Source organism: Camelus dromedarius, chromosome 9, assembly GCF_036321535.1.
Source record: "Camelus dromedarius isolate mCamDro1 chromosome 9, mCamDro1.pat, whole genome shotgun sequence".
In the NCBI taxonomy this organism is placed as follows: domain Eukaryota; kingdom Metazoa; phylum Chordata; class Mammalia; order Artiodactyla; family Camelidae; genus Camelus; species Camelus dromedarius.
Window position 1 is genome coordinate 37,463,091 of NC_087444.1, and position 23,937 is coordinate 37,487,027.

General features: G+C 47.9%; 2 protein-coding genes across 2 annotated transcripts in view; one reads left to right on the top strand and one right to left on the bottom strand.

Annotated features, from left to right (window-relative positions):
* Positions 1 to 7,923, top strand: part of CMTM4 (CKLF like MARVEL transmembrane domain containing 4) — a 70,077-nt gene extending 62,154 nt beyond the window's left edge. The window contains exon 4 of the mRNA XM_031458316.2: positions 225 to 7,923. Coding sequence (XP_031314176.2) covers positions 225 to 389 — 165 coding nt within the window. The 3' untranslated portion in view covers positions 390 to 7,923. The remainder of the gene's footprint in view (positions 1 to 224) is intronic.
* A 630-nt stretch (positions 7,924 to 8,553) lies between these two features.
* Positions 8,554 to 16,821, bottom strand: CMTM3 (CKLF like MARVEL transmembrane domain containing 3). Its single transcript, XM_031458317.2, has 5 exons — positions 16,593 to 16,821; positions 13,230 to 13,385; positions 12,132 to 12,227; positions 11,619 to 11,739; positions 8,554 to 9,727 (listed from the first exon to the last, which is right to left on the bottom strand). The coding sequence occupies exons 1-5, from the start codon at positions 16,737 to 16,739 to the stop codon at positions 9,699 to 9,701; spliced, it is 549 nt and encodes a 182-aa protein (XP_031314177.2). The 5' UTR covers positions 16,740 to 16,821; the 3' UTR covers positions 8,554 to 9,698.
* Between the last annotated feature and the right edge of the window lie 7,116 nt (positions 16,822 to 23,937).

Sequence of the window (23,937 nt, forward strand, 5' to 3'; positions counted from 1 at the left end):
TTTTTTCCTTTATGGATCCAAAATGCTTCGAAAGGGACCTTAGGCTACTTTTATGTGGGTCAGGTGACCACAGACTTGGCCACGGTCTGACAGCTGAACACTGAGCGGGGCTGGGCGTGGGGGTTACAGCTGGAAGAGGCGGCCACAGCTGGGGTCTCTGTAAGCTGTTGTGACCCAGCTGAGGGCTGACGTGCCTGAGGACTAACTGGGCCTGTTTCTTGTAGATATTTGGCTTCTTGGCAACCGCGGTGTACGCGGTGAACACGTTCCTGGCGGTGCAGAAGTGGAGAGTCAGCCTCCGCCAGCAGAGCGCCAATGACTACATCCGCGCCCGCACAGAGTCCAGAGATGTGGACACTCGCCCAGAGATCCAGCGCCTGGACACGTGAGGACGCGCCAAAGTCCTCCTCCCTCTATCCTCATGCCCGTCCTTTCAATCAAGTTTTTTTTCCCTCATCACGTCAGATTTTCATGTGATTAAGTTGAATTTTGTCCTCTTTGGTAAAAGTTCATTTTGGGAAAGGGTTTTCCAAATGGCCCTGCTGGGAGGTGTGGGCAGGAGAGGCCCACATACCCAGCTGTTCAGCCAGAGGTGGGCAGGAGGGGGCCACAGGATCCTCCAGTTTGGTGGCTGTGGGAGCTGCTGGCATCACTGGCTGCTGTGTCCACTTTAGGTCTTCACTGTCCCTGAGCACAGGCTTCACATCTGACTCTGAGCCACCATGTCATATATATATTTGTGACAAGTCAGGACTTTGGATTAAAGGGGGGCTGCTAGGAGGGAAAAAAATCAAGGAATGAAGGTACAGGGTTGGAACAGTGGGTCAGGAGCAATTCCTGGGCAGCCCCCATAGTGGGCCCCAGGCCAGCTTTAGTGTTGCTGCCGAGGTCCCCCTTCCCCCTTGTCTTCCAAGCCTGGGGCTTCGAGACGCCAGCACAAGCCTGGAAAGCCATGTGTGACACTAAGGGTCTTGGCAATGGGTGTGCTGGTTGAGCTTTGCTGGGTCTGGGCTTTATGGGGATGGGAAAAGCTGATGTCCCCTTAGGATGGCTCCATGGCACTGCTGACCTGCGAGGGTGGGTTACTATTTCCTACCCTGCTGGGAATCCCTTGATTCTTCCTCAAATGAATCACCTCCCTGAATCCCAGATTCTCCTCCAGGAATGTGGAGACCACCTTGTTTTCCAGTTCCCTACCTACCCTGAATACGTTGAGGCTGGGCTGCAGATTTTCTGTCATTTTACCTTCTTGGGTAAAAGCCACAGTCCATTCCACCAGCCTGAACTCCTGCCTATTTGCTGGCATCATGGACCACAGGTGGGGACACACCTCTATTTTAGGGGTATGTGCTGATTTTCAAATTCCTGAGAAGAGTTCTGGAGTGGTCCTGAATAGATCTGTCTAGGATTTGAAAATACTTGAATCTGCACCACGATGTACCCTCTCACTGAAGTTTCAGAGGCACAAAGAGTTGTAGCATCTGTGCCTCAGGGTCATACACACGAACGGCCATTTCGGAAACTGTTGGGGAAAATTCTAATTATGTAAGGTTTTCAACTGATTCTTGATAAAGTGAGGATTATTGTGGTGATTGAGTTAAATGAGCCCCTGTGATGCTGTAGTTTTTATCCCCCTGTTAGAGACTAATTGTATCTTTTATGGAAAAGTCATTTTAACTTACCAGGTTTTCACTCTTTGAACTGTTTTTAATGTTTACAAAGCTCACTCTAGTGCTAAAACTTTGTGTTTTACCCTCACCAAGGAAAAAAGATTTACTGCTTGTGGGAAGGTTTTGCATTAACGGGGAGAGTCCCCAGGATCTCGTCCTAGTGAACGGTCGCAGCATCAGCAGTGTGCTGTGTAACGAGAGAGCGAGCATCTGTGTCCGGGTGTGGGGTGCAGAGCACAGGTGAGAACATGTCCACCTGTGCACACGCGGCATTGCATCCTCCCTAGCAGAGCAGCGTCTGATTTCTGGGCCTGGGTGAATTGATTGGGTAGCACTGCAAGGCTGGGGACTACACAGGAAATAGTACTGTGCTGTCTCTGAAGGGTTGGGGTTAGGGGTTGTCTCCTGGAACCGAATATCTGATACAGTCTGAGTTCTGCTGCCATTCCTTTCTGGGGCAGTGACCCGGGTCGCCTGTTCAAACCCCTTGTCTCCTTAGGGGCTGGGGGCTGCCAGTGCAGACCCAGCTAGTCTGGTGGCAACTCCCCTCCCCTCTGTTCCCCCAGAGGACAGCCAGGCCTGGTCACTGCAGGTCTGATGGAGCCCTCTCCCCATGTCGGTTGTGAGGCAGTACAAGCCATGCTTCACAAACTCTGAACCTATTATATGTAGTGATTTTTGAGGAGATCATGACATCTGGATTTTATCTGTTCATTTTATATATTTATTTTGCATTTGTTGAGTGCTTATGCTTAGTCGAAATGGGGCTTATCTCCCTCTGGGAGTTCCATTGAAAAACAGGGTCACAAAGACTCAGCCTTGCATTAAATGGGGCCCACTTTGGAAGGACCACCCTGAACTTTATCAGAAATCTCCTGCTGGGAATCATGTTACTTGGCTTCAATAAAAAGCCGCCTTTGAAGTGAGATGGAAAAAAGGAATACCATTCAGGCAGGATTGATGCCCAGGCTTTCCCAAGTCACTTCAATAAAACCAGTTTCTCATCAGGTGGAAAGGAGCCTATTGGCCTCCTGAGGGTGTGTTGTCAGCTGCAAGGAATGGTTCTGAAGTCCACCGAAGTTGTAAATGCTGACAGATGATTAAAAAGTGGTGACACCTGTGCCACAAGCCACTTAGGAATTAATTTGCATCTTAGTGTTAGAATCTTTAGAATTATTTATGTCCCTGTAACTATTTAATATCCTTTGTGCCATGAGGCTTTCCCATGGTTTTTGTAAATATATTTTTATATTTAATTAGCTCCCACGACAACCGGAAGTGGCCAGTTAAACGCTAACTGGTGTGATGTAGAGTCTGTCCTGTTACGAATGGCAGTGTAGCGAGACATTAGGAAGGAAATATAGTTGTCTAGTGTGATGGAAAGACACCTGCATTTTTCTTACGTGGTCTCTGTGTACAAACAAGACAATCTAGATTTGGGGGGCTTAAAAGGACTTTTTTTTTTGTATTGAAGGAAGCTTATTTTTGCATTTAATAGTTCCAATACGGACCAATGTCAGTTTGGTTTGGGGCATTTTTAAGGCTGAGGCAATCTTAGTGTTTCTCAGTTTTCTGGTGGGATGATACTGGCTTTCATAGTTTATGCCAGACTTGTCTACGCTTGAATTTGCTCTTGGAGACTGAATGGTTGAAACCCTCAAGCATTTGGTAGAACCTCTGGTGGTTTTAGATGGATGCAAACACTGACATCTTCAGAGAATGTTTATCTTGGCACTGATTTGGTTGATGCGGTATTTTTCTTTCCCTCTGACTCTCCATTATCCTTTCTTCACACTGCCAAAGGCATGGAGTGACATACCTTTTCCCTTTTATACAGCCCCGGGAGCCTAAAGACGCTTGTTGGCTCTGCATAAAGCCAGGGATGGACAAAGGCAGTTACAGATTAAAATCTCATAATAGAAGTTTGATTTAAAGTAAAGAAAATAGATTTTCACTCTGTGCTACAACAGTCATCCAAGAGAGATTACCTTTGTCCACAGAAAGGTAAGACTGCAGTAACCAGCCCAGTCCCAATGTCCGTGTCTTCCTCGGCAACTTGACCCAAAGTGCCAACATGGACAGAGCCCTGCCTGCCCGCAGGGAAGCCAAGGAGGACCTGGCCTGGCTCTGAGGGCTTGGCTTTGGGAGGTGGATGCCATTGGCAGCCCTTTGGGCACAATGACCGCCCCTTGGCTAAAGGCTTGTGCCTGTAGGCAGGCATGCAGTATATCAGACCTCCACCCTGTGTCAGATGCTTCTGGAGAGAGCTTTGTGACTCAGTTGAAAACATTCCTACTTTTTTAAAGTTTGCAGTTTCATCTGTCTGTCTTTAAACTTTCTTATGATTCAGCCTTGGGTTAAGCCACAGGCGGTCTCTGAGGAGATGAAGCACTAACTCTTCTGTCTGCACATGAATGTGAATTCTTGCTTGCAGTGATTGACCCTTGTGTAGCCCCTCCCCCCGTATGTCATGTATATGTGTCCCAAGCTCACCCCTTCTTACAGACTCGCATGTGCTATTTGGGTGGAAACCCCTCGCCTCTCTGTGTGTTTAGGTGGACCAAGCTCCTAATCTCTGGCTCTGCGGGATTTTCTGTGAGTTGTTCTTAGAACCTGTCCTAGCAGATGGGCATTGTGGAGACAACATGTGGCCAATTCAGTGATTCTGGAAGGCACTGGTGATTTAGGTTCCCATTGTGCCATCCGTATTCCAAACAAAGCAACCACGAAGTCTGCATGCCGTTGCCTGATTGTCATTTTCTCCGTATCTTCTTTACAGGGAAATAATGATATTAATCAGCTGGCAAAAGGTGAAAACACTTTCTAGGCCGAGGGCTGCTGCCAATTGATTCTCTCAAGCAAAATTAAAAGTTGCTCCTGCTCCAGGGACTGCCATTAGCTTGTGAGGCCTCCAAATACTTTCTTAGTGAAGTTTGTAGAACCCAGGGGCTCTCTCTTTCCCAGGTCTTTATTATTTCATCAGCACCCACTCCCAGGTCCAGCTAAGCAACAGCCGGTGCGGTGGGAGCAGGGGCAGGTCTGGGAGGTGAGAGGAGGCCCAGACTCTGTCTGTAGGCTCATTGAGAGCACTGGACATGGTGACCCACCTGGGCTGTCTTGAAAAAAAAATGTACTTGGTTAACTACCTTCCTATCCTCTTTGGAAAAGTGAGGTCTTGTGTTCTGGAATACGCTTGAGAGCAGGAGGTGAATGTGGGGACCAGTGTGCCTTGGCGCTCCGGGCAGGCTCCTGGCGTGAGTTTGAGAACCCACAGGTCTGGACAGGTGACTCAGATGCTGGTCTGGGTGCCACCCTAGAGAGGACGTAGACCTAACACCACCCACCTGGAGCTTTGTAAACGTTTCTGGCTCTTTATAAAGTCTTGTATTCTCTTCTCAGCAGATAGCACTGAAATTGTAAGAACTGTCTGCTTGAGAAAGTAATTTGAAATATTTGACCCTTTACATTTCTTTTATTTAGAAACTGTCTCTGAAAGAAAATACCCTCAACATCTGTTAGATCTAGAAGAATTTTCTTTTCAAAACTGAATGTTTTGTTTGACTTTTCTTCACACCAGTAAATGGCATGAAGGACCTTTAGGCTTGAAACAAGAGTGGGTCCTGCTATATTTTCCCTTCTTTTGGTCCTGATTATCTTCTTATTCTATTTGGATATAATTTCTCAACCTTGGGAACTTTTTTTTTTCCTTTCTAATTTTTAATTATTCTGCAAACATTAAAGAAAAAAATTACCCATAAGCCAGTTGAGTCTGAATCAGTGGCAGCTTGCCTAGAATAAAGTTTAGTTTATGGTTCTTTGAATCATCTGTCTTTTTTACAGGCTTAGTTTGTTGTCTACAGTTTTTACACCAAGACTTAAATTCTGGTGAATTGTGATCTAGACGCCGTAGAGTGGCATGTTTTCTTTGGGATGCGTTCTACACCAAGGCAGAGAGCCTTCATTCAGGGGTTAATAGCCTGGACTGTAGTGAGCTATATCAGAACTGTTGTGGTTCTAATTTTGAATAGGAACTTGTCTCAAATGACCTTAACCAGCTTTGTTGGTAGGATTAGGGAGCGGTCCAGTTTCTTTTTGTACTTGCACTTCAGAGGAGAGAAGGCATGACACAGTTGATTTGACAGTAGTTTGTATGGGATTCAGTGATAGCCTGAGACTGTCAGAGCTGAGTCCTCTTTGGAGGCACTGCTGAAACCCAATAAGAAGCACCCCCTTTTATTAGGAAAGCCACCTGCAGGGACAATCAGGAAATGAGGACAGACAGGGTCGTGGTACCCACACAGGCAGGGCTGGGTCTGGCTGCTTCCCTTTGTGGGCCACTTTGCTTTCCTGCCTTTTCCAGAATCAATTTTTGCAAGTTTCAAGACTGTTCTCCTCTTTGTGAAAGTGAGGAAGGCAGATAGATATTCACGGCTTGGAGGAAGACCTGACTGGTCCCAGGATGCCTGGCTGGCTCCCTCGGAATGGCCCAGGCCCCTGAGGCACCATCTCCTTCCAACTCCGTAACCCATTTAAAAATGAGTTTTCACATCCTGCCTCCTGATGCAACTGACATATGTGGGTAAAACCAGTGCTTTTCATAACTTGATTCTGATGTGATTCCCTCTAAGAGAACGCTAGGGGTCAAAACTGTTTGTATATGTTGAAATTTTTAGGGGTTCAGGAACATATGGTGGAAACACTTAACTATTTATTACAGGTATGAATTTTTTTTCCCCAAAGTAGGTAATTACATCTTTGTATATTTTAAGACAGATAATAATCACTTCACCTTTGGTGCCTTCCATGTGTCAGTCACATAAACACTCTTGTCAATCATGGAATTGAAAAAAAGATGTACATTTAGTTAAACCAGATAACACTATTTTTGTAGCATGATTTTAGATTCTGTCCTTTTAATATTGCTTTCAGCAATGCTGGTTGTGAGGTTTGGTCACTTTCCCTTTAAACTTCGTTATATATTTTAAAAAAGAAAAAGAAAGAAAAAAGCCTATACCCCTGGCTTTTCCTGTCTCTTCTCTGTTGCTTCTCCCCAGCATCTTATTTCTGCTTATTTAAATGGTCTGAGAGTAAGACTATATTTCTGTGAAATAGTTATTAATCAGTATAACTGCATTTGGTATTTTTTTAACCACTTGTTCAGTTTGAACAGCCACTGGTCACCTCAAACAGTAAGAGGAAAGTGGTTCCATTAAAAAAAAAAAAACCAGAACATTCTCGGTGCTCTAACTTCCCCTTCTTTGAGTCTAAAATGGTGAAAAGCCCGTTGGGGCTGGGGAACCAGAGGGTGTTCTCTGGCTGGTGTCTCTCCAGCTGTCCCTCCGGCTTGGCTGCAGGTCTCCCTCTCCCTGCACAAGATGGGCTTCCAGGTTAGGGGGGCCTCCACTGGTCTCCAGCTCACCTTCCACTCCGATCTCACAATTGGTTTGTGGATGCCCTGGGTAGGCTCAGTGGCCCTTTCTGGTTTTCAGCCTGAACAAAATAGGCCCCTTGCTGTGAGGAGCTTGCCAAAATGAAGACACATAACAGGCCAGCTGTTCATTTTGCTTTCCCACCCCTGCAGAACTAAGTTACATACGTCTGGTCAAGAAAAATCTTGAATAAACCAGCTGAGCCCATTGTAAAATGAAGGAATGGATTTACTGAAACATAAAACTGTAGCTTTTTTTTTTTTTTTGGTTGCTTTGAAGGGTCAGAATATGCCATTTTATAACAAAGGAAGTCATGTCAGATGGCTGTGATAACTCCCATGCCATTACTCGGTACTTGGCCCAGTGGTACTTGCGGGAGGGGGGCAATGTTAATTTAATAACTACTACACTTTGCTTCTTAAAAGTCTGTTTCCTTTAACAGTGTAGACACAGCTGTGGGGTGTTCTGAGGCAATGCCCTTTTGGCAAACTGGTTTATGCTGTTGGTGGGTCAGAGCTCCCACCCTGGCTTCTGAGGCCATCACACATGTCTGGGGTGGGGTACCACCTGGCTCTGACCAGTTCTTTGGTTTATCCATTTGGAGTGGTTTGGGGCCCCAAAGCCTTTGCTCCTGTTGGTTTGTCCCTGACAACAGACAGAACTTCACATTGCCCTCAGTTTCCCCCCATTATTTCTTTTGAAGGACCAATTTTTCACGGTACTTGTCCTGATTGTTTTCATAGTGTTTGAACCTGTATTTTTGTATGTAGAGGGAAATAATTTTCTCAACACTAATCGCTAATAAATATTGTATTAAATTGTCATGAAGGAGTTCTTGTTTAATAAATGGACACATAAAAATGGCATTTTCATTTTCTTTGCTCTGCCTTGCCTCCCTCCCCTTCAAAGGCTGCTGCCTGGTTCCTGAAACAGGCCAATGGGGTGAGTGGTGAACACAGACATGGTCGGGGGATGAGGCCTCCGAGGTGTTGCTGTCGACAGGCAGCTTGGCTGGACAGCAAGGTGGAGCAGAAACACCCCCACGTGCCCGCCAGCTTCTGCATGTTCTGCTTTCATACGTGTCTCCAGAATGCATTGTATGTGGAAGTCGGGGCAGAATGCCTCAATCCTTCCCATCGGCTGGGGCCCAAACGCTGACTTACTGTGGATGTTATGTGTGTGAGACCCTGTGCCTCATGGGGGGGACCTAGGCAAGTCCCCAAACCTTCTGGCAGTCTCCTGGACTGGTAAACAGGATCGTGTGAGGAGTAGAGAGCACGAAAATGCCTAGTGGGGGCCTGGCCTGGGAGCAAATGCGCGTGTCTTGTTGCCAAAACTTGGAGTTGCCAGGATTCACATGGCGCGTGGGACCTGGTCTGGGCCAAAGCACGATACCTGACAGCGTCGCTCTGGGTGTGTAAGGTTTTTTTTTTCCTAAACACACACACTCCAAGCAGGAAGTCAGTTTGGTTTAATCCATCATGGCTTTTTTCAAGGTAGGAGATTCACATGCAAGAGAACAAAGGTTACAAATGCCCAAAAGATAGGTCCAGAACTTGGCTCATTCATGAGGCCTCTAGGGTCACAGGAAATGCCATCTAAGAAGCTGCTTTTGTGTAAAAAGAGAATTATATATAAATTTGCAAAATGACATTGAAGATACATGCACAGCATAAGGTCATTAGGTGAACACAGAAGGCACATTTCACCTCTCGTGAGAGTCAGACACCTGCTCTGGTGTCTACAAGCACAGTGTCCTGAAGGCCCGAGGGCCCCTCGCCTGCTGACAGCCCTCAGGGACCCAGGGAAAGAGCGGGTTTTGCTGGGCCTGCCCAGCTGCCCCTGGGGCTGTCACTGCTACTTTGTTGTTTGAAGCCCTGGATCTTTTGGACATGGTAAGTTAGTCTACAAGCTTTACTTTGAAATAGTCTTAGACCCAGAACAGTCACATCACCTAAAGAAGATTTGGTCTCCAAGGATGTGAGGTGTCAGTTATGGGCATTGGGACCCACCCTCTCCTAGGTCATAGGGCAAAGGTCAGTTGTCTCCCTGCTTCAAGAATGAAGAGGGAACTGGTGCTCCTTGAACAACAGAATCTTGGTGGTATCATTCTCGACAGAGTGGCATGAGCAGGGGCACCAAATGCAGACAGAAACCACTGGGGCCTGGCGGGCTGACCCTGAGCTGGTTTCTGCCTTCTTTGTGCACCACCACCCGTGCCCCCCAGCATGAAACGCTTCCAATGACGTGGTAACAAGGCTCCATCTGCTTTGTCCCTTTGTGCTTGTTTTTGGTGGAGAGGTTAAAGGACTTTAGGTTTGTGGGACAGAAATGAGAAGTGGCAAAATATTCACAATGCTGTCATGAGCAGGGAGATTGAACAGTGCTAAGCCAAGGGGTGCCATCTTGTATACTGGGCTCAGGAATGCCACGTTCGGGCTGTGAGGAGGCCGCTCTGTCAGCAACTCCTGCTGCTGCTTGAGAAGTCACAGGCTCCCTGCCAACACACACGGTCCCCTGGCCATGCTCCGGCCAGCCCGGTCAGAAGGTGCAGGAGCGGAGGCCCGCGTGGCTCAAGCTGCCAGGGCAGGTCAGCCCTTTAGTCAGAGTCAGAATCAGAATTCTCTTCTGAAAGGAAAGCAAAGGGGATGTTTGGCAGGAGTTTTGGGGCCAGTGGTGCCTGGGAGCCGTCTCTGGGGAGGTGCTTTGAGAACTGCCTTGGGCCTGGGTCCTTCACAGGCAGCCATTCTCACCTCCAGGGTGTAGCCCAGTGGAGGTGGGGAGCCCAGATGCCCCTTCTTTTGAGACTCCCGGCCCTCCCGTCTCCCTGGGCCTTTCTCACCTGGGGTATTAGGGTTGACATCTGCCCCCAACCCTACCCCACAATTCAGATCCAGGTGGGACTAGCTATTGTCCAAGAAACTAAAATATACTGCAAAATCAGGAAGCTATTTTTTAGCCCTTTTAAAAAAAGTTTCAGTCTCCTTTGCCCCAGGTGTTTCAGTGTCACCTGCCTGGGGACAGCACGTGCTCAATGGGGCGATGTCAGTTCTCCGAAAGCCACTCCCCCCTTGTCTTCCTGTCCAGCCACGTGTCACTGCTGGTCCTGTTCCAGAGAAGCATTTCACCTGGACGGGAGCACCTGCTCTTTATACTTTTTTGTTTCCCTTCCACCGGCCTCATTTCTTCTGCCTGAACACTCCTAAACATCCATCAAAACCCAGCCTCCTGGCTGGCACGTGGGGTGGGTGTTCCCTCAGCTGCTTCATCCCTACCTCTGTTAGCTCCCATTTTGCTGTTAAGTTGACATCTACCCCAGGCTCCTCCTGCCCTAGTACGTGCCCCATGTGTACATCACTACTCTGTCTCTGGGTCTAACTCCTGTCTGGGCTGAACTCCTTGAGGGTAGGTAGTTGGCCTGGCCATCTGTACATCCCTAGGGCCCAGCACGTGGCAGCCTTAGCAGGTGTTTCGGTCAGCAGATGTTGACACAAGGGCCAGGTGGAATCAGGGGACACCAAGCTGGGGTGAGTTTGGTGCTGAGCCAAACATCGGATTTACTCAGCTGCAGGGAGCTGACATCTGCCTCTCCATTTAAAGTCTACCTGTGGGTGTGGAGGGGGTGAGGCAGGTAAATGGACTCTAGGCTACAGAACCATGGAGCTGGGCCCTCCATTCCCAGGGCAGCTCCGGGGCTTCCTGGCATTTCTGTGTTGGAGCCTCCACTGGAGGCTGTGCCTGCCCTTCTGGGCAGGAGAGCCCAGGGCTGTGGCTGAGGATGGCCTGAGGGGAATCACAAGCTCCAAACCAGCTGTGGTCCCTCCTGACACACACCTGCAGGGCCGCCCCCACCTTGTGCCTCGCCCTGTGCTGGGGACATGCACCCTGAGGACATGACACATTGGTATGGCTATGTTGTCACTAATGGAAAAACCAGCCATCCAACTTGCAGTGTTATTTTTTAATCAGGTTACATGGCCAGCAGCCACTCTGAGCTGAAGGATGGCTTGAGGGGCCAGAATGTCTATGGCACTTTACTTAGTTATAAAAAAACAGAACAAGCCTGAGCTTGCCTGGCTTTGCCTGGGTGCTGTGGATAAGATTGAGAGCTTGGTTCACTGGCCCTTAGGCCAGGGGCAGGTGAGACTGGGGCGAGGGGGCTGCTTTAGGGCAGGTGGCCACTCTGCAGCCCAGTGGATGGCACTCAGGGAGTTGAAGGGTAGTGACTGGCCGCCCTAGGGGCTCGCAAGGGGTTTCATGAGGAGGAGGTTCTGGGGGTGCCCTCAGCTTGCCCTTCCTGGAAAGGCTGAGGCCCCGGGGAACCCTGTGCTCCCTGGAGGGGGCTGGTTTCATGCTCAGTGCCGCATGAAGGGATATGAGAACCAGGCTGTGAAAACACTTCCTGCCTGTGGGGTGAGAGGATAGGCTGTTGCTCCAGCCTCAAACTAGCCAAGTGTCCCCAGGGGAGAGCAGGGCCCCTGCAGCAGTAGTCCCAGGTGATCACAGGGTGGCCACCTACCTTCTGCCTTGTCAGCTGTGGTCTCGTCTGCGGAGTCTCCTTGTTTGAGGAATTTGGCCATGTCATTAAAGATCAGGTAGAAGTCAATTGCAAACACAATGGTGGCAAAGAAGCCAAACACCTGTGGGATACAAGGGACGGGTGGATGGGATGTGTCGTCCGGAGCTGGGTGCCTGGGAATGGGGAGGGCCAGCCCGAGAAGCCGCCGCCCCAGCCTTGCAGCCTGTTTTCCTCTGCTTGGAGAGACAGCTTAGATGGACGTGCACAGATCACTTCCATTAATAACAGGTAGGAAAGTGAGCTGTTAACTTGGTTTGGCAAACAGCCTTTCCAAACTCTGGGCAGAGTAAATCAGAGGACTTTAGAGTCACTGAGACCCATGTGAAAGCCCAAGGGACCCAGCAGAGGCAGAATGTGCCCCAGGCGCTAAGAGGGGCACCCACTGAGGAGTGGGGTGAGCTTGAGGGGGCAGCACTGGGCACCCCCCTCCCAGTGGGTAAGGTGGCTACTCACCCCAGCTGCTTTGGAAGCCCCATCCGAGTATTTGGCGACAGCTGTGATGGAGATGGCGAAGTAGATGAGGGCCGCTGTGACACAGCGTAGGAAGTCCTGGGGAAAAGGGCATGGCCACAGGGACCTGAGCTCCCTGGACTGGGGCACAGCATGGGGAGGGGGCCGCTGGGAGCTAAGGCAGGAAAGGGGCTCAGAAGGGCACTGTGTGGCAAGAACAGGGCTGGGATTTCACCTTCAGAGGGACACACACCCGGCCTTCCGGTCCAGCATCCATAGGGCTCCCACCCTGTCCTGGCCCCACCTGCACTCCCTGGTCCTCCTGAACCTCTGCTCCTGCCTCTGCCCAGGTGCCTCGTGCAGGCTGCTGTCCTCTGCCAACTAGACAGCAGGGTATGAACCAGGCCACAGCTCCCTGTGGCTTCGCTGGGATGCAGACTTCCCCGTTTGACGGGCAGGAAGTTGGAAACCTTGTCACCTGCTTCCTCTGGTTCTCCAATGGGGGGATCAGGCCCTGGGCCTTGCTTTGCCACATACCTGTGGCAGATCTACTTATGTATCATGGTTTCTGCCTACCCGTCCCTAAAATGGGGATGGGGGTGCAGCCCATCAGGAATAATACTGGATGTGAAGTCAAGAGACCAGGGTTCAAGTGCAGCCTTTGCTGTCCCTTCTCTCTGACTCGTTTCATTCAGCAAAATCTGGAGCGGGTATCTGGGCGATAAACAAGTTGCCAGATGGCTGAGGTCTGGAAGACCTGCAAGTCCTCAGTTAACCTGCCCTGCCCATGTGGAAATGGCTTGAATTCCTGCGGCTGAGGCTCATTCTGACAGCTCCAGTTGGGAGCACCAGTGCCACCTGATGGCCAGGGCTGAGGATGCCGTCTGGGGTTCACAGCCTTACAGAGGGGCACTGGAGCAACCACATGCTCTGGGTCAGAGCTGCTGCGTGGTGGGGTCTGGATTATCTGAGACCCTGTCTACCCACAAGGCTCCAACCAACTTCAAGTGGACCCTCTAGAGCACTGAAGAAAGAGAGAGGACCAAAATGTATGACTCTGATGGCCAGCCAACCCTCTCCTCCTGGGGCCCCAGCCCTCACCATCATGGGCCAGAACAAGCCCTGCCACTTGTCATTCAGCTGCATGGCATCAGCAAAGAGGAAGTAGAGGGCCAGCAGGAACTCCAGCAGGGGCGCCATGAGGAAGGCAGATGCTGAGGATGCCACATAGCAGATGAAGGTGATGAACGAGAGACCCTGGAAGGTGGGGGAGAGAGAAGTCAGAGCCTGTGTACAGCCCCTCGCCCAGTGCTCCTCCAAGCCAGGCCCTGCAGTCAGGAATAGAGGTGGCTCCAGCCAGCGTAGTTACCTGCCCACTGTCCTGCAGCTGCAGGATTAGAACCCCATCAGCCCACACCCATGCTGCCCCCAGTACTTCTGGGCATGGCTCCGCATCCTGACCTCAGGCTAGCTCCCTGCCAGGATCCAATCAGGAAGCCCCAGAGCCTCCCATGTGTGTCCACCCTACCCCAGGAGGCCACCTCTTGGGGCTGCCCCACCTCCATCCCAGCAGGCTCTAAGGCGGAATCGACCCCACTCAGATGGTGCCCAACAGGGGAAAATCAAACCTAAGCAGTCTCAAAGGCAATCCACTAAGCAGGAGACAGTTTCAGAAAGTTAAACCCAACACCCAAGATTTGTGCTTTTCACTGAATGAAAAATTTACTTGGAAAATAATACACAAATCTTGCACTTTAGTTAATAATATGCATGATGAAGTGTTCAGAGTTGAAACGTATCAATGTCTGCAATTTACTTTAACACATCAAAGAATAAAGTGGATTGATAAGATACATTAAAAGCAAATATAGCAACGTGTTAACAATTGTACAATCTAGATGGTGGGTATATGGGTGTTTATAGTCTAACTCTTGGCTTTTTAAATATATTTGCAAATTTTTATAATAAGAAAAAACCATCCAGGAGAGGGGGTGTTGACACTGACACTTCATGCCCTGCTGCATCATTCGTCCTGCCTTTGTGAAAAGTGGGGTGAGGTGTAATGAGGAACTGATTAAGAATCAAAGTGTTTTCTGCAGCCCTGTCCACACACTATGGGTGGCAACTGATGCTGGAGGATGCTGAGGCCCCCAGTTAGTTCTGCAGACCATGTGATGGGGCTGTTCACTGGGCCAGTGCCCACTGAGGCTTGTGGGACCTCCTCTGATCTTCACTACCACCCATGCACCAGGTGCTGTTCACAGCTCACTTTGCAGATGAGAAGAATGAGGTTCAGAGGGATGAAGTGACTTGCTCACTGTCATGCAGCTAAAAAGGGGCATCAGAATTTGGACTCAGGTCTGGCTGACCCCAAAACTGGAGTTCTGAAGCAACCCTGCCATGGGTATGCTGGTCTTTATCTGTTCTGGTTTTGGTTACTGTGGCTGGGTTTGAGCACATCCATGGCTGAGTAGCTCTTAGTGGGGTCCTGGGGCCCCGTAGGGATGATGCCCAAATGCCCCACAGGAAGCAGTGCAATGGTTTCAGACATGAGCTGTAGAGATCCCACCGTGTATCCACGGCACCCACATCTGTCCTGATCATGGCTGTGGAGGTAGCTGAGCCCAACCTGAACAGGTGGGAAACTAAGGCACAGAGATGGGCTGAGAGGCTGCCAGAACCTCTGATGAAGGCAAGGCCACCGGACCCTGGTAGGGCTCTATCCTGTACTTCCTCTGTCAAAGGTTGTTCTGTGTCCCTCCTCTTCCTGTCCCCTACCCTAAAGCCTGATTTGGAGGATCCCCCTCTAGAGTCTGTTTCCCTGATTTTTGGTGGTGACTTCCTCCCCCTTCCTGCCTATGTCAGCCTCAACATTTGCTTGGTCCTGGGGGCAGCCAGAGGTGACCAGAGAGAGGCAGGAGTAACCTAGGGTGAATCCCCTTGCGTCTTCAGTGCCCACCCCTCACCCTTCTTTCCTCCCCTCTTCATCCTCCTAGACTAGATTCCTGATAACCAACTACACCAAAGGCCTCCTCAGTGCTCTGGCCAGCACCTCCTCCACCCATGAGGTGGGCCTGAGCATGGTATGGCTGGGGTCCCCTCAGTGGAGGGTGAATTCAAGGCTTCTCCGCAGAAGTGGCTCCCATCAATCTCCAGGGTGCGACCCAGTGGCCAACAGGAGGCGACTCCCTGGACTGTGAGCTGTGAGTCCTGGGCCCTGATGTCTCATCTGGGAGTTGGGCAGGTGCTGGGCAGGTGCTGGGCAGGTGCTGGGCTGACCTCACGGGCAGAGGAGGTGGTAGGACCACCTCCTGCCATCTGCCCTGGGTGATACAAAGGAGAGGTCAGGAGCAGAATTCTCTTTCCTCTGATTCCACGTCCGTGCTGTCACTTGGCCCTAAACTGACCCATGTCAAATCCCCTAGAGGCTGGGCCTCAGCTTTCTTGTCTGCAAAGTGGGAAGGACAGGGATTGTCAATTTGCTGGGGATCTAAGCAACAAATGCTCCTCCCTCTTTCCGCCTTTCCTCCTCCTGGTCTCTTCCTCTCCTTCCCTCCATGAAGGCCCAGCACCAACCCACCACCCTACACGCGGACAGGGACAGTGCGGGAGTTCTGAGTGTCCAGAGGACAAAGACCTGACGGGCCACGGTGGGCTTGCGGGAAGGAGGAAGGAGCTCAGCGGGGGCGGGAAGGCTGGATCCTAGAGAGGGAGGGGAGGAGGGGGATGAAGTCACCCTGCTGGGCTCCTGCCCCCGCCCCTCTGCAGCCCTGGGTAGGGGTGGGCTCCCAACGCGCCCCACTAGAGCCGCCCCGGCCTCACCCAATCCCGGGGGTCCCCCCTCCCAACTGGCAGCACTCCCCTCCGGCTTCCGCCCGGCAGCTCGAGGCCCGGTCGGTCGTCCCTGCGTCCAAGAAAGCGGGCAAGGGCGCCAAGAGCCGACCCTGGCCTGCGACCCGAGGGTCGCGAAGGACCGATTCCTCCCGGGTCCGGCTGGGGCGTTGGTGGGAGGGTTTGAGAGCCGGGCGCCCGCAATGGAGGCTCGCAGATGTAGGGAAGCAGCCCATCCCAGCGGCCCAGAGAGGGCGGAGATGCCCGAGGTCACACAGCGCGGGGCGGAGCTCCCGGGGCTTCCAGCTCCGCGTCGGCCGGCCCCCTCCCCAGCCTTGCCTGAGGCCCCCCAAATTCGGGTTAAAGCACGAAGGCCTGGGTTCGGGCCCCGCCCCGCCGCAAACCCGCGGCTGAGCTTCCGCGAGCCCGTCCCAAATGGGTGAAGTTTGCCTAACTCTGCTCAACTTCGCGGGGCCCCGAGGGGGACCGGCCGGCCGGGGCGCCGGGACCTGGCCGTGCAGACGGCGGCGTCCGCCGCCAGCCCCACGCCAGGCGGCTGCTAGCCGGGGCGGCCGTGGGGGGCTCGATGCCGCAGGGGGCGGGCCGGGAGGGGGCTGGGGGCGCCGCACTCACCGTCTCCGCCAGCAGGAGGCGGCCTTTGAGCGAGCAGAGGAAGGCGCGCGCCGGCAGGAGGGCGAGGAGCCCGGGGAGGGCCGCGCGGGGCTCTGAGTGGCGGGCGGGCTCGGGGTCCGGGGCCGGCTCCGGGTTTGGGGGCCACATGGCGGTGGCGACCCGGGCCGAGGCTCAGCCTCGCTCCTCTCACCCCAGAGCCCGGGAGGGAAGCGGAAGCCCCGACTGTGCGGAAGGAGAGAGGGGCCAGATTAGCTCGGCGCGGGGGCGCATCCCCCCGCCGCTCCGCCCCCGCCGCCCCGCCCCTTCTCCTTTCCTGCCCCGTCCTCCTTCCTCCCCTGTTTTCCCCTCCTGCCCTTTTCTCTTTTTCCTCCCTTCCTCCGTCTGCCTTCCTCCTCCTCTTCTTCCCTTCTCCCCTCGGACCCCGGCTGCCCGGCTTGCGTAGGCCCGCCTGGTAGCAGTGCTGGGCTGGGGCTTCCCCAGACCCCTGCACTCTCCCCTCACCCCTGTCCTGGCGGGTAGAGACCTAATTATTGAGGCCACTGAACACCCCGTCGGAGCTCCTATCCATCTCTCCTTGCCCAGAAGGTTGTCTACACTCGCTGTCTCCGGCCTAGCTTCCAGCCCATGAGCGCGTCGGGGATCCAAGAACCTAGGCGTCCAAACAGCGAGACCTCTTTCTTGTCCTGAGGCTTTGACCCAGCCGTCAGCTCCCCGCCCCACTCCCACTCTCTTTCTCCCTTTGCCAACCATCCCATCCTTGGCCAACCCAGCCTCCCAGGCCTCTTTGTTGACTGCCCAGCCCTGGATTCGGCACCGCTGGCCCATTTCATCCCAAGAGGACTCCCAGAAGTACACCTTGGAGCCCCAGCCCCTACACAACACACACGTGTCTCCAGGTCGTCGGGAGTTGAGTGTGACCAAGACCCAGCCCATGACATTCTCACTACGCCTTCGCCTTCGCAGTCTCAGGCCGCTGCTATCCGTCCTTCCACCCCAGAGCCAGAGATCTGGGGATTGGCATCCTTCTCCCTCCCCCTCAGAGTCACCCATCCACTGCACATCTTCGCATCCTAAAGCTTTCCTGAATCTCTGTCCACGTCTCACTACCACAGCCTCCATTAGATCTCAGACCACTCCTGTCTCCTCCCTGGACTGTTGTGAGGGTGTCTTTAGGAGGTCTCTCTGTTTTCTCTCTTGGCAGCCAGAGGGATGCTTGAATCACCAATCACGGTCACCTCTATTCCTCTCACCTGTAAGGGTGAGAGGGTCTTGGTATAGAGACTAAAAACAGCCCCTTGTTACCTTCTCCTCTCCTTCCACCCATATACCTTCTTACCTCCTCCATGCTCCCTTCTGCCACAGGGCCACTGTAGGTGCTGACCCCTCTACCTGGAATGCTCTTTCTCCACCTTGTTATCTGATAAACTCCTCTCTATTTTTCTGTGATCATGCTGCAGTGTCACTTCGTCAGGAGACCTCCCTGACCTTTCTACCTAGGTAAGAGGCATTCATTCACTCATTTTTAAAATTCATTCCACAGCAGTGCTAGAAGCCTACAATGCAGGGAAACCCCAGCTCTTTTTTTAGGGGGGGGTGGATGAACCCTGAATGTGTGCAGAGAATCCTGAATAAGATGGATCCTGGTAATAGATGCCTGGTTGTTTCAGAGCACAGCCAGGCAGCCTGTGTGGAAGAAAGGACTGAACTAAGGGCCAGGGGAGAAGACAGATCAGAGAAGGCGTGAGGCCAGATTGTAGAGGACCAGACCCTGGTTTTTGGATTTTGCTCCAGATTTCCTGGGAGGAGGCACGGTAACGGTTAGAAGAGAGGATGACCTAGTTCTGATCTGTGTTAATTAAAATATAGCTCAAAACTGTAACTCAATAATACAAAGAAAATAAGCCAATTTAAAGACTGGGCCAAAGATTTGAACAGACGATTCAGCAGATGTATGAGTGTCCAGGAAGCATGTGAAAAGATGCCTAATATCATTCGATATTTAGGAATGTAAAGTCAAGTCACAATGAGGTAATACTGTACACCTGTCAAAATGGCTTTGTGAAAGAGGAGGCTGCTATTTAAGTGCTGGTGACGATATGGAGCAACTGGAACTCTCATGCACTGCTGACAGGGGTGGAAATTGTTTCCACCACTTTGGAAGACAGTTTGGCAGTTTCTTAAAAAGTTAAACAGAGACTTACCATATGACCCAGCCATTTTACTCCCTAGGTATTTACCCAAGACAAATGAAAGCACATATCTCCATAAAGGCTTGTTGGTGGATGTTTATAGCAGCTCTATTTTTAATAGCTTCCCCTGGAAACCACTTGTGTTCCATCAGCAGGTGAAGGGATAAACTGACTGTGGGACATCTATGCAATGGAATACTTCTCATCAATAAAAGGAATAAATCATCAACCAGCGCAAAAACATAGAAACATTTTGCAGATATGTTGAATGAAAAAAGTCAGACTCAAAGGGGTGCATACTGTGTGGTTCCATTTTTATGAAATTCTAGTACAAGGGAAACAGGTATGGTAACAGAAGTCAGATCAGTGGTTACCTGGGGCAGGAGAAACTTCTTGGGATGCTGGGAATGTTCCTTATTTTCACTGGGGTGGTGGTTACAATAGGGACATACATATGTCAAAATACATTAAACTGGACACTTAAAATGGGCACATGGTATTTCATGTAATTTGTATCTCTTTTAGTGAAAGGGTTCTGAGAAAAAAGAAAGTACAGTGATTGATTAGAGTAGCTGAGAGGGCAGGCAGAGCTGGGGGGGGGTGCCCCTGCATGAGGTGACTGGATACCCATGACCACTGCCCATCCTACGGCCAGCTCGGAGCTCCCCAGGGGTCTGTCATCCCACCCCGCCCCAGCCCAGAACCCACCACTCAAGATGGTACCAAGCATTGTCTGCTGTGGGATGAAGGAAGGTGGCCCTTTTTTTCCCTTGTGTAACGAATATTTTCTCTTCTCCTCCACTTTTTATCTTATTCTTTGTGTTATAATTAATATTATCATGCTTAATTTTGTTGGTTAATTAGTTGGCCACTAGGATCTCATTCAGGTGGGCTCCTGTGTACCTCACACACCCCATCCTTTTAAAATTCCCTTATTTTCTGACACTGTAAGATGCTTCAGGTTCATTTCATATTCTCCCCATCCCAGCCCTAGGATCAGCTGTTCTTCCAAGAAGCTCCGGTGCTTTTTACTGGAGAATGGTATTTAGCAACTAAGATCTCTTGGGGCAGTTTTAATTTGCATTTCTCTAGTTATGAGTGGATCAAGCTTGTTTTTTTCCCCTGTGTAAGAGGCATTTGCATCTCCTTTTCGAGAACTGACTTTTCACATCCTTTGCATATTTTCTTTACTAATGGTTGGTTTTTAAAAACTGATATACAAGAATGTAAATATTCAGGAAATTAATCCTGCAATGTGAGTTATATTTTTTCTTGTCATTTGTCTTTTACTTTGCATTTTTGCCATACAGATTTTCTCTTTTAGAACCTGCTGTTCTTCTCTTTGGATCTGTAAATGTAGGGAATGACAGTAGCAGGGTCCCTGATGCTCTCCATCCTTATATCTGTGGATGTGCCTTTCATGGTCATGGTGTTTTGCTCTTTTGATAAACCTCTGGATTCATTTTCTTAGTGTTTTATTTGGAATTTTGGCTGTGATTTTCATAAATATAATTGACCTCTAGTTTTTGTTTTACTTCATTTTTTGTGTGTGTTATCCTTTATTTAAGTCTTTCTTGTTTCCTAAGGAAGGCATTTAAAGCTATAAAGTTTTCTGTGAGGACCATTTCAGCACACCCCTCAAATATTGCTCTAGTTTGTTTCCATTTCTAATTAGCTTGTTGTTTCAGTTTTATGTTCCTCCTTAATCCAAGAATAATTTAGAAGAGTATTTTGGACTATACTTTTGTGGTTAGTTTCTAATTTTATGTATTTTATTCAGAGAGTTCTGGATGTTCTGCTTTTTGGAATTTGTTGAGATTTGTGTCCTAATAAATAGTCAATTTCTGTGTATGTTCTATGTGTTTAAAAAGACTGAATATTTTCTTATTTGTTGGATACAAAATTTATCTATGTATGTATTATATATCTTGTTAATTATGTAATTTAAACCTTCTGTATACTGATCTTCACTTGATATATTGACTTATTAAAACAGGTATTAAAGCTGTTCAGTAAGGTTTTGGATTTATTACTCAGTCCTCGCATTTCTCATAGTTTTTGAGCTTTTTGTTTGAAGATATGATGTTAGATGGATAAATGTTATATATTTTGTTCATTAGAGTGTAGTAAAGAGCATAAGTCTTGGGTTTAAACCCTGATTCTACCACTTTCTTAACTTCTCTGTCCTCAGTTTCTCCATCCACAAAATGAGGCTATGATATTACTTAAGTCATATGGTTATTGTAAGGATTAAATGTGTTAATGTATAAAAATATCCTAGAACAGTGTCTGGCATATAGTAATTTTTTATTAGCTATTATCTAATAAAACATTTTTCTTTTTCCTAGTGAATGCTTTTAGCTTTGAATTCTGTTTCATTTAATGTTAAGTTCACCACCCCTACTTTCTTTTTGTTATCATTTATCTGGCATGTCTTGTTTATACTTTTCTCATATAAGTATTTAATGCTATAAATCTCTAAGTACTACCTTAGTTTCATCTCACAAGTTTTAATATATTGTGTTTTCATTTTTGTTCACTTCAACATATTTTCTAATTTCTCTTGAGACTTTACCTCACAGATTATTTGGCAGTGTGTTATTTAACTTCTAAACATTTGGAGATTTTCCAATTATCTTTATGTTACTAATTTCCAGTTTAATTCTATTATAGTCAAAGAACATACTTTATGTGATTTCAGTTCTTTTAAATTTATTGAGGTTTGTTTTATGATTCAGGATATGGTCCATCTTGGTGAATTCTTTGTGTGCACTTGAAAAGGAAGTTATTTCTTGAGTGAAGTGTTCTATAAATGTCAGTTAGATCCAGTTGATTGGTGGTGGTGTTTAGTTCTTCTGTGTCCTTGATGATCTTCTGTGTACCTGTTCCATCAATTTCTGAGAGAGAAGAGCTGACATCTACAACTGCAGTTGTGGATTTGTCCATTTTTCTTTTCAGTTCAGTCAGTTTTTGTTTTATACATTTTGAAGCTCTGTTGTTAGAAATATTCAGTATTATTATATCTTCATTGGGTGAATTGACTCTTTTGTCATTATATATAGTGCCCCTTTTATCTCTCGTGATTTTCTTTGCTTTATACTTTGTCTGATATTAATATTGCCACTCCAGTTTTCTTTTGATTGGCATTTGCATGGAATATCTTTTCCCACTGTTTTACTTTTCATCTATCTGTAGCATTATATTTAAGGTGGGCTCCCTGCAGATGGCATATAGTTGAGGTTTTTTTAATTCATCTGGCAATTTATGTATTTTGACTGGTGTATTTAGACCACTTACACTTAATGTAATTATTTATATATTTGTATTTAGATTTTTTTTTTTTTGGTTTGTTTGTTCCTTCTGTTTTTTATTCTCATTTCTCATCTTCTGCCTCATTTGGGATTATTTAAATTTGTTTTAGTATTCCATTATAACTTAACCTGTTGAGGTTTCTTTTAAACTCTCTTTGTACAGTTTTTTTTTTTAGTGTTTTCTATAGGGATTACAATATATTTGCTAAACTTTTCACAGTCTAATAGAATAAATATTTTACCACTTCAAATACAATGTAGAAACTTGACCACCATATTCGTTCTTTTATCCTCCCCTAGGGCTTTATGTAATAGCTCATACATATTACATCAACATAGTTTGGAAGTCCCATCAGATAATGTTATGATTTTTACTTTCAAGAATCAAGCACATTTTAAAGAACTCAAAGACAAGAATATTCTGTTTGCCCAGGTATTTACTATTTCTGGTATCATTTCCCTTCTGTCTGAAGAACTTCCTGTGGCAGTTCTTTCAGAGCAGGTCTGCTGGCAATGCTTTCTCTCAGTTTCCCTCCTTTTGAGAATGTCTTTATTTTGCCTTCATTGATGAAAGGTATCTTCACTGGATATAGAATTCTGGGTTGACAGTTCATTTCTTTCAGCACTTGAAAAATGTGCCACTTCCTTCTGGGTTCCATGGCTTCTAATAAGAAATCCTCAATCATTGTTTCCCTGTAAGTAATGCATTGTTTTCCTCTGGCTGCTTTCAAGATTTTTTTTTATCTTAGGTTTCAGAAATTTAATTATGCATCTGAGCATGAATTCTTAAAAAATTTATTCTGTTTGGAATTTACTGAATTTCTTGAATCTGTAAATATTTGTCTTTTGCCAATTTGGGGAAGTTGTCAACCATCATTTTTTCATTTTTTTTGTACCACACTCTTTCTCCTCTCCATCTAGAAATCCATTGCTACAAACGGTAGACCTTTTGGAATTGTCTCTGAAGTCCCTGAAACTCTGTTCATTTTTTAAATTTTTTTTAACCCCTTTTATTGAGATTGGATCATTTCTATTCCTCTTTCTTCAAGTTCACTAACTCTTCTTTCTTCTCCATTCTGCTATTAAGCCTATCCAGTGAGTTTTGTATTATCAGTTATCAGTTCTAACATTCCCACTTGATTTTTAATATCTTCTACTTCTCCTCTAAGACTTTCTATCTTTTCATTTATTCTTAGAGTGTGGCTATATTATTCTCTTTCAAGTCTTTGTCTAATCATCCTAACATTTATCTTATTTTGGGGAATATCATCTTTTCCCTCATGAGATACTGAGATTTGTCTGGCTCTTCATATGCCAAGTATGTAAATGTATCAAATGTCACTGAATTATTTACTTTAGAATGGTTAATTTATATTATGTTAATTTTGCCTCAATAAAAATTTTAAATATCCTTTTTAAAGACGTGACAAAGTACTGATACATACCAAACATGGGCAAAACGTGAAAACATGCTAAGTGAAAGAGGCCAGACACAAAAGGCCACATATTGTATGCCTCCATTTATAGGAAATACCCAAAGTAGTCAAATCCATAGACACAGAAAGGAGGTTACTGGTTGCAGGGGCTGGGGGAAGGAAGGAATGGTACAGAGCTTCCTTTTGGAGTGATGAAAATGTTCTGAAACTAGACATTGGTGACGGTTGCTCAAAACTGTGAATGTACTAAATGTCACTAAGGTAAATTATATGTGTATTTTATCTTAAAAATTTCAGGTTGATATGTCTAAGGCTAAGGTGCAATTCTTTTTTCATTTTTTCCTCTTTTTTATAGCCAAATACATGATTTGACAAAAAGAATTCCTCTTAGAATTAAAATTTTTTTGCT